Source organism: Selaginella moellendorffii, unplaced genomic scaffold (genome assembly GCF_000143415.4).
Source record: "Selaginella moellendorffii unplaced genomic scaffold, v1.0 SELMOscaffold_5, whole genome shotgun sequence".
Taxonomy (NCBI): domain Eukaryota; kingdom Viridiplantae; phylum Streptophyta; class Lycopodiopsida; order Selaginellales; family Selaginellaceae; genus Selaginella; species Selaginella moellendorffii.
The window spans coordinates 2,653,462-2,664,545 of NW_003314266.1; the positions used below are offsets into that span (position 1 = coordinate 2,653,462).

The window sequence follows — 11,084 nt, forward strand, 5'->3', positions numbered from 1 at the left end:
TCTTTTCGAAAATTGTAGCCGTTGGTAGAGGAGATTTTAGGGTTCTTGGAGGGCATGGCGTGGCGCTGCGGCGGATCTGTGGCGCTGGCGCGGGAATGCTACTGGTTGTAAGTTGCGGGAGGAGATCTTAGAGTAGGATTTGGGGGCCCGGCGATTGATCGAGCGATGCGAGCAGCGGCAGGGTTTGGGGAGTGATGGGTAGTGAAAGACTGGCAGGGAAGCGGCCTCCTCCGACTCCTCAGGCTGCGCAGAGGAGGAAGCTTGCGAATATCACGAATTTACAGTTCGTTGAAGAGAATCCTGTCAAAGTCGAGCTCCAACAGGTAGGCTGTGTGGGTGTGCTCAAAGGGAATAAAAAAATTCATGGGATGTTCTTGGCAGGACGTGGCGAAATTAAAGAGCCAAGTCGAAGCGCAGGCTGCTCACATCGAGAAGCTCGAGCTAGCTTTGGAGCAAAAGTCCGCCCAGAACGAGGAAATTATACAACACTACTATCGGCAGTACAAGGTGAGGATTTCTTTCTTTCTCGTTCCTTTGTGTTCTATGCGATGAGTTTGTGTTCTAAGATTTTCTTTTTCTGTTTCCTTGACACAGGAGCTAGAGCAAGCACGACAAGAGGTTTGTTTGTCACACAAGCTCGAGATCCCAGAGACTAACTTTTGATTGTTTTGATAGATGAAACTCTTACAGCACGAGTACACACAAATGTGTAGCGTGTATAGGATAAGCAAGAGCGAACTCCAGGTACTCAAACACTCGTTTTTCTCTTCTTTCATAGCCCATCTTGCGAAACGAGCGTACTCGCCTTGCTTCAGAGCCAACTCGAGGAAGCCAACGAGCAAATCAGGCGGCTCACTGAGAAAGAAAACCAGCCTCAACGAAAGAAGTCCAAGTCGCCACTGCCACCGCCGCCGAGCATGCAAGCCAAGCCGACGAGAAAACGCAGATCCACCAGAGTGGTTTCCACCAAAGTCCAGAGCTACTGCCCGGCTTCGATCAAAGTGGAGGAGGAGCCGGAGCTGCCAGAGTTCGTCACGTCTCGAGCGTCTTCTCCCGGGGTAGTGATCAAAACCGAGAATTTTGTGAGAGCGCGGGCCGTGAGCACTTCCGGGAGGCCCGTGAGAAGAGCCGTGGAGACCGTGTCCTCGTACAAGGAGCCACCTCTCAACACGAAAATGCGAAGGCCCGGATAGCTCGAGAAGAAGGTACTCCTCGCCTTGTACTCTAGATACTTACTTGCTCTATTCCATCATCTCGGAGAAGCTAACAGCTTGGCCAGTTCGTCCACCGGTAAAACTCCCACAGACGGCTCGGGAGGAGGCAAAGGCTCCGCCAGCCTCTTCTGGAGTAGAAGTTCCTCGCGTCTCTTGTTGCGGTCCTCCACCTCGAACACTTTCGGCTCGTCGTCTTCGTCCTCGGGCCGGGGCACGCGTTTCACCGGCGGCGGAGCTCCACAAAGTGACTTAACAGTGTCGGGATCCAACTGGTTGTCCTCCAGAGTGGTCACCATCCCGAAGTTTATAGCTCGCTCCCACAAGTTCTCGAGTTCCTTGGCAGCTTGCAGCAAGGCCGGATCCACTTGGTTGGGTTCTTCCGACGCGTCGCTGTTTTCCTTCCCCTCGAAAACACTCTGCCGGATGAAATCCTGCGTGGCTTGCTCGCCCTCGGTGAGTTTTGCAGGGCCTCTCCACATGAGGACGCAGTTGTCTTCGAAAGATAGAAGGACGATTCCCAAGAGCTCCTGGAGTGATTGATTGTAAACACGAAAGTTTGTATGAAAATCTAACTAAGTTGGAGGAGTACGTACCTTGAGCTTGGCTCCGATCTTTCTTACATCGGCGATGTTCATGCCTCGGCAGTCGAGCTTCACTAGCTCGTCCACTTCGAATGCGGACTTAACTTCGTTCACGAGATGCAAGTAAACACCGTTTCTAGCTGCACAGCAAGTTAGTCGAGTGGTCTGTGAGTTCTAGGTGCTACAAACTTACATAGCTTAGTGAGTGGTTTCACTCGTCGGCCCCGTCGTCGCAAGTAGTCGGCGTGCTCCACGCTCAAACCCGCCGGAGCCTGCTGGATAAGTCGCGGATAGATCGGCACTGGAGGCTTCCACATCATGAGAGGAATCTCAGGCCGGTATCTTGGGTTGTAGTTGCGTCCTCGAAACAAATAGATCGATCCACCATGCCGCTGGATGATCTTACCGCCAGTCTTGTCCTGAAAAACCAGACTCCATCATACAAGAGAAGAGAAAGAGAACAAAAATTCTTCAAGCTAACCTCTATGTGAAAGCACACATTGTCCATGTCGATGGTTGGAACTCCCTTGCACCGGAGCTTGATAACTCGTCTGCGTTTCCAGTGGCAGTGGATCAAATCCAGCATATTGTGCGTTAGCCCGTCCCTGCCTGAGCTGATTGATCGCTGTCAGCTCGAGAAAAACACAAGAAACGAAGAGAAAAAAGAGAAAGACTTACCAATATTAACTTGCCGATGCTCCTTGTTGCACGCTAGAACAAGGTCTCCAATCTCATCCGGAGTGAGAGGCTCTCCCATCACCTCCTCTCGAGTGGTCGCCAGGATTGGACGCTGTCCTTCCAGAAACGGACCCGCCGGCTCGACCGGCTTCACGCCTTTGAGATTCGGAGGCGGCGGATTGAAAGAGTCGATCTCGTGCCGCTTCTTCTTGCTGGGAGGCAGCGGCTTTCTTCCAGTCCACGGCCTCGGCATCGTGTCGGGACCGAAAGGAGAGAACTGCGGGCCTCGCTCGGCGATAGGTTCTTCCTTTGGCATCTCCGAGTATGTGTACTGGAACTCGAAAGGAAGCTCGTAAACCGGCCGCTCTTCCGCGGGCTCACTGCGAATCCACCGAGTAGCAAAGCCTTGCTGGAGCCGGTTTGGATACTTTGGCACTGGCAGCTCGAGATGTTCTCGTGGCAAAGGTGGCGGCCTCACTCGACGAGCAGAGCTTGCCTGTTCTAGGTGTTTCCTCGACCAATTGGGAAGATTTGATCCTTCTGGAAACTGGAGAGATGGAGCAGGAGGAGGAGACGGGGAAGCGTCCAATCCTTGCGAAGAGCTCTCACTCGGTTGCGAAGAACTGGAGTAGCCTCTGGAAGCCGGCGGTAAGATTGGCCGAGGAGGCCGCTTTGTAGGACTGGATATCTTCCGGAAGGGCTCGTTCTTGGAGTACTTGGAATATCTCCCTGGAATGGAGGGCCGTGACGCGACGGAGCGCGAGCCCGCCGATCGAAATCCATCATCCGGATGGAATTCCTGCCCCTGCTGCGGTCCTAGATCCCGTGCTCTGTCCGAGAACATCGAGTAGCGTTGCGGATTGCTGCCATTGTCATCGCTGGCGCCCGCATTGTACTGCTGGATCGATGCCGCGCACGCGCAGCACGATTTCTTGGGGATTGCCTCGTACCTGAGAGCCCTGGGGAGGAAGAAGCGCCTGGCGGGGATCACAGCGCTCAGCGCCATGCTACATTCCATAAACCCTAACTAGCATCTTTGCGATCAAACGGCCGTGATTCACGGTGCCTATTTTCTAGGGCTCTTTAGGGTTTTTGGGAACTCTCCCAGGGATGGAGGAGGCCGCGGCGATGGCGCAATGGGGGCGCTGGCGGCGATCGGGAGGTAAGAAAGGGTAGCGGCGCCAGGAGCTGCAATGAGAGCGTGAGGAGGAAATCTGGATTTTGGGAGAGATTTCGGGGGAATGGACAAGGGAAACGCGTCGTGGGAGCAAGTCCACAGGATCTTGTTCCCGGGAGGGCCAGTTCCAGTGTCGCTGCTGGATGCTAGCAGCCATCCCCATTCCGGCGCAGGGCTCCTGGGGCCGCCCCCAGGGATGAAGAGTCCGTTTGAAATGCTACCGGATTTTGGGAATTCCTTGCAGGGCGGGCCGCCGCTAGCACCGCCAAGGCCACCGCTCACAGATCCCAGGCTCGTTACGAGAAGAGAAGACAGTCTCCATTTCTTCGCGATCCCTCCTCCGGTTCCAAGGGACCCGAAAATGCTGCATCACATCAAACTCTTCGCGGCGTTTGTGGCCAAGTTCGGTGTGGAGAATGAGTCGCTGGTGCGAGCAAAGCAGCAGGGAAAATCAGAGTTCTCGTTCTTGTATGGCGGAGAGCCAGGGAGCGAGGCGAGTATTGGGCGTCACTACTACGAGTGGCAAAAGGAAGTGATGCTCAAAGTCTTGGAGGCCAGGAAAGCGGTGTCCGAGGGGAAGATACCTCCAGATCGTCTTAGATCGATGCAGCGGGAGCTGGAGCAGTGTTTGCAAGGCGTGCAAACTCTAAGAGGTACTCAAATGTCAAAGTTTTACATTTAGCTTAGATTCTTGGTAGTTACAACGAATGCCTCCTTGCACAGTGCATTCAGCAATGTGAATGTGTTTTTTCTTTCCTGTCTGCTTATTCCTAGAATGGTTTTCTCATGGTAAGTTTGATTGTTTTGCTGGAATCTCATTGTACGTGGATTCCGCTAATTCCTAGAATGGTTCTCTCATGGTATGTGCTATTGTTTTGCTGGAATTTTGTTGTACGTGGTTTCCAATTCCTATGGTTTCTGTTGCTATAATCTCATTGTACGTGGTTCCCTTTTTTGGCACAGATTTTCGTCTCGAGGCAATCATTGGCTTACCAGAAAATGGTAAGCTTGACTGGCAAAAGATTGCACTAGAAGTTGGCGTGCCACTTCCGGGAGAGAGACGGCCATCTTTCGCCGAGCCGTCTGAGAAGGATAAGATGGCTCCGAAGCCTCAGATGGCGAAGCCAGTTATGGATGCTCCTACTGACCCCAGGCGAAACGTGAAAACGGACCGTGCTCGCGGTGGAGCTGGACGGAGGGACGAGAAAGAAGCCAAGGAGGAATTTCCCAGTCCAGGCAACCGAAGAAGAAGACGAAGTAGAAGCAGGTCTCCCGAAAGAGATAGACACCGGCCACGAAGTCCATCACACAGAAACCATTCACCCCGACGCCGTGGAAGATCTCACAGGTCAGCTCCGGTAGCTTTTCTCCCTTCGTTCTCCTCTTCGTTTTATAAAACAGTGCTTGTTCTTCTTTCGTGCTTTGTTGCCTCACCAAAGTCTGATCTAGCAAAGTTTTCTTTATTTTCTTTGGTCCAGCCGCTCGCCAAGACGGAGGGAGCGATTCCAATCTAAACGCGACGCTGACGAGAGAAAAGATGACAGTAACAACAACAACAAGAACAACAAACTCACTCACCACCATCACCAGCCGGGCCAGAGTTTGCAGCAGCAGCCAGAGCCGTTGCCTTTGGAAGCGTTACCGTTCGCAAGCCAGCACGTTGGTCACATTCTAGCTCCGCCGCCTCAGCCGCCAGCAAACTTGGAGCATCCACCGGGATTTGCAGTGGCAGCGGACAACACCACTTTTGCTAGATATATCACTGCTCCTCTGATGCACGACTCGCAGCAAGGTCCACCGCTTCCACCGCAGCAGCAGCAGCACCATTTTGCAAGCATCTCTCAGGATCCAGGACTGCCGAGAGTTCCTGGCAGTTACCCCCAAGTTGGTGCGGCATTTGCACCCGCTTTGTCTGAAATACCAGCTCAACAGCAGCAATTTTTACTCCAGCAGTTGCAATTGTCTCACATCCAAAGCCAGCTGAGCAACGGGCCGCTGGGACCGCAACCACCACCGCTGCCGCCGCCCCCTTGGTCCTCTGGTGGCGAAGTTTTGCCGCTCGAAGTCCACGCTCCTCCTCCGCAGCACTTTGTGGGACTTGTTGGTGGGCAGCCTCCTCCTCCCAACGCTCCGCCTCCGCCACCCTCGGCTCCAGTTCCAGCGATTTTTCTCCGGCAGCAACCGGGTGTTTCAGCTGAAAAGTATGATCCGCTACAGCCAACTTCGTCGTCGAACGACGTGGAGATGGAAGTGGAGGGCGGCTCTTCTCCAAAAGCAGCAGCGGCGGTGGCTGTGGCGGCAGACGAAGAGCCGGAGGTTGTGAATTCCAAGCTCGAAGTTGCCGAGGCGGGCTCCAAGAGGTCTTCCGAGGCTGCCGCAACCAGCAAGGAGAAGGATCACAAGGAGAAGGATCACCACAAGGAGGAAGACGGTGACGAGGATGGAGAGCGCTTGCAAAAGGAGAGGAGCGAGAAGGATGGGCGAGCTCTCAAGGTGGTGAGGAACACAGTCGCGGAGTTCGTCAAGGAGCTGCTCAATCCAAAGTGGAGGGATGGAGTTCTCAGCAAGGACGACTTCAAGGTGATCGCGCAAAAGGCCGTGAACAAAGTGGTGGGGAACTTGCAAGGCTCGCAGATCCCCAAAGGCACCGAGCGAGTGGATCGATTCATGGCTTCGTCCAAGGACAAGATCGTCAAGCTCGTCCAGGTATGAAAAACAACTCTTTTTTCCTCACTCTCCCGATCGATTATCCTCAGCCATGGTTTGTCAATCCAGGAATACGTCGAGAAGCACACGAAAAACGCTCCAGCTCCATCCTCCACTGCCGCTACCGCCGAGGAAGACAATGGTGCTGCGTCATAGCAAGAACTTCGCAAGAACTTCAAAGGAAAAAGCTCGAGGAGTGCTGCGACATCCCCTCGAGAAGGCGATGGATGATCGAACTCACTCTTATTGACAGACATAGGACTAAAATCTTCTTAAAATGTAAAAACTCCTCTTTGTCCCATACTTTGATCAAAGGTTGATATAGTTTCAAGCTTGCATGACATTAGCAAAGGGTCTAGACATTGGATAAAATTCAGGACAAATCGCTGGCCGTTGGATAGGGCGGATCCAGCGGCTTGTGGAAACCCTTTTACGAGCTCTCGAGCTCCTCCTCGAGCTTCCAGGAAATCGCGAGGCGCACGATCACTCTTAGGGCGGCCGAATCGGTGACCGGAAGCGACGCATCCCTGATAGCAGCAGCACGAATTTAATGCGGATTGGAGGTATTTGGGCGCGGATCATGGATTCTAGGACGCGGATTTGGATTTAGGGGTTGGAGTTTTGGCGATCGCGGTGTTTTGATCGCTTGGCGGGTCCATGGATTCTGGAAATCGCGACGATCGCCTCGGCGAGCCGCAGATTGTGAATGGATTCCGGTGAGCTCGTGTTGACAACAAAATATTGTTGTTCGCTTCTCATTGGTTTTATTTGTTCTTTGCCTTTTCTTATCTATTGTTTGTCTAACGCTCAGGCCGCATTACGCGAAAGCGATGAACGAAGCAAACGGTGAGATGGAAATGAGAACAATCTCGCTCGATGAGGAGGTGCGTAGCTTGCTATCTTTTTCTTTTTCCTAGAGATTGTTTGATCTCCCTGTGTGTGTGTGTTTTATTTTTTCCTTTCAGCTTGGGACCGAGAAGATTGAAAAGAAGCGATTGATTTCCGAGGTCTCCGAGCACTGTGAGCTGGACTTGACTTACGCACAGAGGCGACGGCCGTGGTACAAGCATTTTGCAAGGGGCGCGAAGGAAGTTTTGCTGGGAAGCAAGCTTTGCTGCCTCCTGCCTTTGGTGCCGATATCGATCGTTCTAGCAAACTTGAAGTCTGGAATGGTACGTTACTCCTTTCTCTTTTCTTTTCTTTTCTTTTTTTTTTGTTTTTTTTTTGGCAACTTCTTCGTTCGCTTATGTTATTGTTTCTTGTGAAGGGTTGGGTGTTCTTGATCAGCTTACTCGGCATCGCACCACTTGCCGAGCGCTTGGGCTTTGTCACGGAGCAACTGGCATTTCACACCAGCTCCACGGGTAATAAATTATACCCTTTTCTCGATCACAAAGAGAGTGAATGGTCTTTTTTGTTTCTCTTGCAGTCGGTGGCCTTCTGAATGCGACGTTTGGAAATGCCACCGAGATGATTATCTCTATCTTCGCTCTGCGGAATGGCATGATCCGCGTGGTTCAGCTGTCGCTGCTGGGATCTATCCTCTCGAATATGTTACTTGTTCTCGGATGCGCCTTCTTCATGGGTGGTCTCGCTTTTCCTCACAAGGATCAGAGATTCAACAAGGTGACGTTTACGTTTTCTTTTTTTCTTTGTACGTAAAGCTTGTGATTTGTCGTTGTTGACAGGCTTCTGCGGTGGTGAGTTCCGGATTGCTTCTCATGGCTGTTTTGGGACTGCTTTTCCCTGCCGTTCTTCACTCCACGCACACAGAGCTTCATGATGGTAAATCTGAGCTGAGCCTTTCCAGGTTCACTAGCTGCATCATGCTCATGGCTTACGCATCGTACCTTTTCTTCCAATTAAAAAGCCACAGAAAGCTTTATGAGAACGAACAAGTAAGTTCTAGTTTTCTTACTTTGATCTGACTTATATGATACCTTGCAGGAAACGGGAGATAATGAATCCGAGGCGGAGGAGTCCGTGATGGGCTTTTGGGAAGCAAATGGCTGGCTCGCCATTTTGACCGTTTTTATCTCTGTTTTGTCGGAGTATCTCGTTGACGCAATCCAGGTGATTTTGATTATCTCTTTGATTCGTTCTCACTTCTCGCTTGGCTGCACAGGGTGCCGCCGACAGTTGGAACATCCCTGTGGCTTTTATCAGCGTGATCATCTTGCCAATTGTTGGAAATGCGGCAGAGCATGCGAGCGCTATAATGTTTGCTCTAAAAGACAAGCTGGTGCGTAAAAACAAGTGCTACTTTCTCTGGGCTTTCGTCGTCACATATGCTAATCGTGCAGGATATTTCGTTGGGGGTAGCGATTGGCTCATCCACGCAAATATCAATGTTTGTGGTAAAATAGCACAGTTTTGTGGAACCATCTTTGGCGTTATTTGACTGACTTTGCTGGCTGCTCCAGATTCCCTTTTGCGTAGTAATGGGCTGGATAATGGGAAAGCCCATGGACTTGGACTTCCAGCTTTTTGAGACTGCTACCTTGTTCATCACCGTGCTAGTCGTCGCATTCATGCTACAGGTTTGATTCTTTTTCCAACTTCGTGCTGCAAGTATAAACACTTTAATTAATTCCAGGAGGGAACATCCAACTATTTCAAAGGATTGATGCTTTTGTTTTGCTACCTGATTGTGGCTGCCAGCTTCTTTGTTCATGTTGATCAACCTCAACATGGTAAGAAGTAGAACAAAGTCTATTTTTTCAGCCTTCTCACTCGTTAAACTTTCCAGGTAACACGTGATCATGCGCAATGTACAAATTTTACGCTAGGAGCTTACTCCTGAGCACTGTTTTTTGACCAAGCAAGCTAAAACGAGAGGTTTCTTTGGAGTTTGGCAACACAAAATAAGAATCGTCAAAAGAGAGGCTCAAAGAACAAGGCGTGAGAAAAGCTGCAATGTGGAGTTTATTTTCATTCGGCATTCACGCCAAGCAAAAGGTGTACGTACGCTTCTTTCTCTGTATTTTTATTTCTTCTTTGTTTCGATCTAAACTTGAGAGTCGGATGGATGAAAAAAATGCTGGGATGAATTTTACGGGGGGGATGAAGTGAGCAGCCATTACCAGTAGCGAGATCTCTCCATCAATCAATCGGATCACGCAGCATTTACGTGCTGCATGACCGAGCGGTGTTGGAACTTTTGGAACAAAGTCTCGATGCTCTCAAACACTTCTTCTTTCGTCTTGACGGCATTTACCTGTTAGACAAGGAGATTCCAACACAACATGAGCTGGAAAGCTGGAAAGCTGGAAGAAAAGAAAACCAGACCTTGCGAACTTTGCCTTTCTTGTCATAATGATCCACAACTGGAAGGCTGGATTCGACAAAGACCTTGAATCGCTTCCGGATGGTTTCAATGTTGTCATCAGAGCGTCCCTGAGTTTTCTTCAAGTGTTGGACTCTGTTTTGCAAAACTCTGGCAGAGACGAAAATGCGTACCTGGTTACGACCGAGGAGTCTCACCTCCATCTCTTCTTGCGGGCAGTCGAAGAAGAGAATAAACTCTGGCTCGATTCCAGTCTACGCAAACAAAACGTTGGCGAGAGAAGTTAGCTGTGGTGATTGAAACTTTACCACTGCTTCAAACGCAGCGCGGTTCTCCTGGTTTCGAGGAAATCCGTCGATGAGGAACTTGTCTTTGCCGCTCTCTGCCATGGCCTTTTGCAGGAGCTTCACCGTCACCTCTGACGGTACAATCTTTCCTTCCTGGATCATGTTTTGGATCATGGTCCTGCTCCGCCACGTTTTCACGTAAGCACTATGAGAAGAGAAAAAGAAAAAGAATAATAAGTTACCCGTTTGCGGACCCAGAATTGATCTCAGCACGCAACAAATCGCCAGCACTCAAATGCACAAACCCAAACTTTTCAACGATCTTAGCGCACTGCGTCCCTTTTCCACTTCCAGGTCCACCTAAGTGTTGCCACCACCGCAAGCTTTAGAACATACTTTTGAGATGCGTGGATCTCAACTCACCAAGAACAAAAATCACCTTTGGATCGATAAGCTGCTTGGTACCATCTTCTGTCGCCTGGAAACGATCAAGAAAGAAATCAAACTAGAAAACTAGAACTAGAAAAGAGATCAATCCAAAAAGGAGTAAAGTACCAGAGTAGGTGGAGCTGGAGTGGCCACCTCGGCTGTGAGAGCCATGAATCGAGCTCCAAAAGAGAAGTAATGCTTCCTAGTATTCACCTATTGACATTCAATCTATCAGAAAACCTGCCAGCATAAGAAACAGCGTTGCGTTTTTACCGATTTCGATCAATAGATCCACAAGAAGATAAAAGAAAAAGACAAGAGAAAGAAAGGCTGGATCGTCACATACCAGAAGCGAAGGAATCGAGGCAGGAGAGCTCCACTCACAAATCGCCTGGGAAGCCAAGAAAACCGAAATTTGGCGTGAGAAATACGAGAATGAGGTGAGCGCATTGCGATCCCAGCAAGAATGCGGCCAATGGCGACGCGGCGGAGGCCGATCTGGAGAGATCTGAGAGGAATCTTACCGCGAAGCGCAGCGCGGAGCCGCCGTTGACACGCCAAAGCGAGCGCACGAGCGTGGATAGCGCGCGCCTGCCTCGCAACATAGACCGGGATCGTCCTCGCCAAATCTCTTCTCAATCCCTCTCTCTCCTCACACTACTGGGTCGAGAGAAGAGTGGTGAGAAGAAAATTTAGGGCATGGCAATACAAAACGGACCATGGCCC

At 50.7% G+C, this 11,084-nt stretch overlaps 5 protein-coding genes across 7 annotated transcripts; 3 read left to right on the top strand and 2 right to left on the bottom strand.

The window, feature by feature from the left end:
• Positions 1-32: 32 nt before the first annotated feature.
• Positions 33-1,368, top strand: LOC112344563 (shugoshin-1-like). Of its 2 annotated transcripts, XM_024669485.1 has the most exons (6): positions 33-323; positions 382-507; positions 595-618; positions 676-744; positions 816-1,205; positions 1,264-1,368. In XM_024669485.1, exons 1-5 carry the CDS (start codon positions 195-197, stop codon positions 1,191-1,193), a joined length of 726 nt encoding a protein of 241 aa, XP_024525253.1. In that variant the 5' UTR covers positions 33-194; the 3' UTR covers positions 1,194-1,205; positions 1,264-1,368. The 2 variants fall into 2 exon arrangements, with proteins under 2 accessions (XP_024525253.1, XP_024525252.1); XM_024669484.1 differs by having other exon boundaries at positions 816-1,267.
• Positions 1,221-3,540, bottom strand: LOC9659077 (CRS2-associated factor 2, chloroplastic). The gene is made up of 5 exons (XM_024669478.1): positions 2,474-3,540; positions 2,277-2,404; positions 1,989-2,214; positions 1,808-1,935; positions 1,221-1,741 (listed from the first exon to the last, which is right to left on the bottom strand). Exons 1-5 carry the CDS (start codon positions 3,489-3,491, stop codon positions 1,250-1,252), a joined length of 1,992 nt encoding a protein of 663 aa, XP_024525246.1. The 5' UTR covers positions 3,492-3,540; the 3' UTR covers positions 1,221-1,249.
• Positions 3,541-3,574: 34 nt separating this feature from the next.
• On the top strand, positions 3,575-6,690 carry LOC9660466 (YLP motif-containing protein 1). Its single transcript, XM_024669477.1, has 4 exons — positions 3,575-4,303; positions 4,614-4,998; positions 5,129-6,356; positions 6,426-6,690. Exons 1-4 carry the CDS (start codon positions 3,715-3,717, stop codon positions 6,510-6,512), a joined length of 2,289 nt encoding a protein of 762 aa, XP_024525245.1. The 5' UTR covers positions 3,575-3,714; the 3' UTR covers positions 6,513-6,690.
• A 60-nt stretch (positions 6,691-6,750) lies between these two features.
• Positions 6,751-9,339, top strand: LOC9659078 (vacuolar cation/proton exchanger 3). Its single transcript, XM_002964876.2, has 12 exons — positions 6,751-7,072; positions 7,168-7,240; positions 7,322-7,528; positions 7,624-7,720; positions 7,786-7,982; positions 8,045-8,254; positions 8,304-8,429; positions 8,482-8,598; positions 8,660-8,713; positions 8,780-8,896; positions 8,953-9,049; positions 9,106-9,339. Exons 1-12 carry the CDS (start codon positions 7,014-7,016, stop codon positions 9,114-9,116), a joined length of 1,365 nt encoding a protein of 454 aa, XP_002964922.2. The 5' UTR covers positions 6,751-7,013; the 3' UTR covers positions 9,117-9,339.
• Positions 9,266-11,025, bottom strand: LOC9659079 (UMP-CMP kinase 3). 2 transcript variants are annotated; one of them, XM_002965215.2, is made up of 9 exons: positions 10,883-11,025; positions 10,705-10,749; positions 10,485-10,598; positions 10,353-10,407; positions 10,172-10,289; positions 9,951-10,107; positions 9,816-9,896; positions 9,645-9,752; positions 9,266-9,573 (listed from the first exon to the last, which is right to left on the bottom strand). In XM_002965215.2, exons 3-9 carry the CDS (start codon positions 10,527-10,529, stop codon positions 9,472-9,474), a joined length of 666 nt encoding a protein of 221 aa, XP_002965261.1. In that variant the 5' UTR covers positions 10,530-10,598; positions 10,705-10,749; positions 10,883-11,025; the 3' UTR covers positions 9,266-9,471. The 2 variants fall into 2 exon arrangements, with proteins under 2 accessions (XP_002965261.1, XP_024525251.1); XM_024669483.1 differs by having other exon boundaries at positions 10,485-10,571; positions 10,883-11,016.
• Between the last annotated feature and the right edge of the window lie 59 nt (positions 11,026-11,084).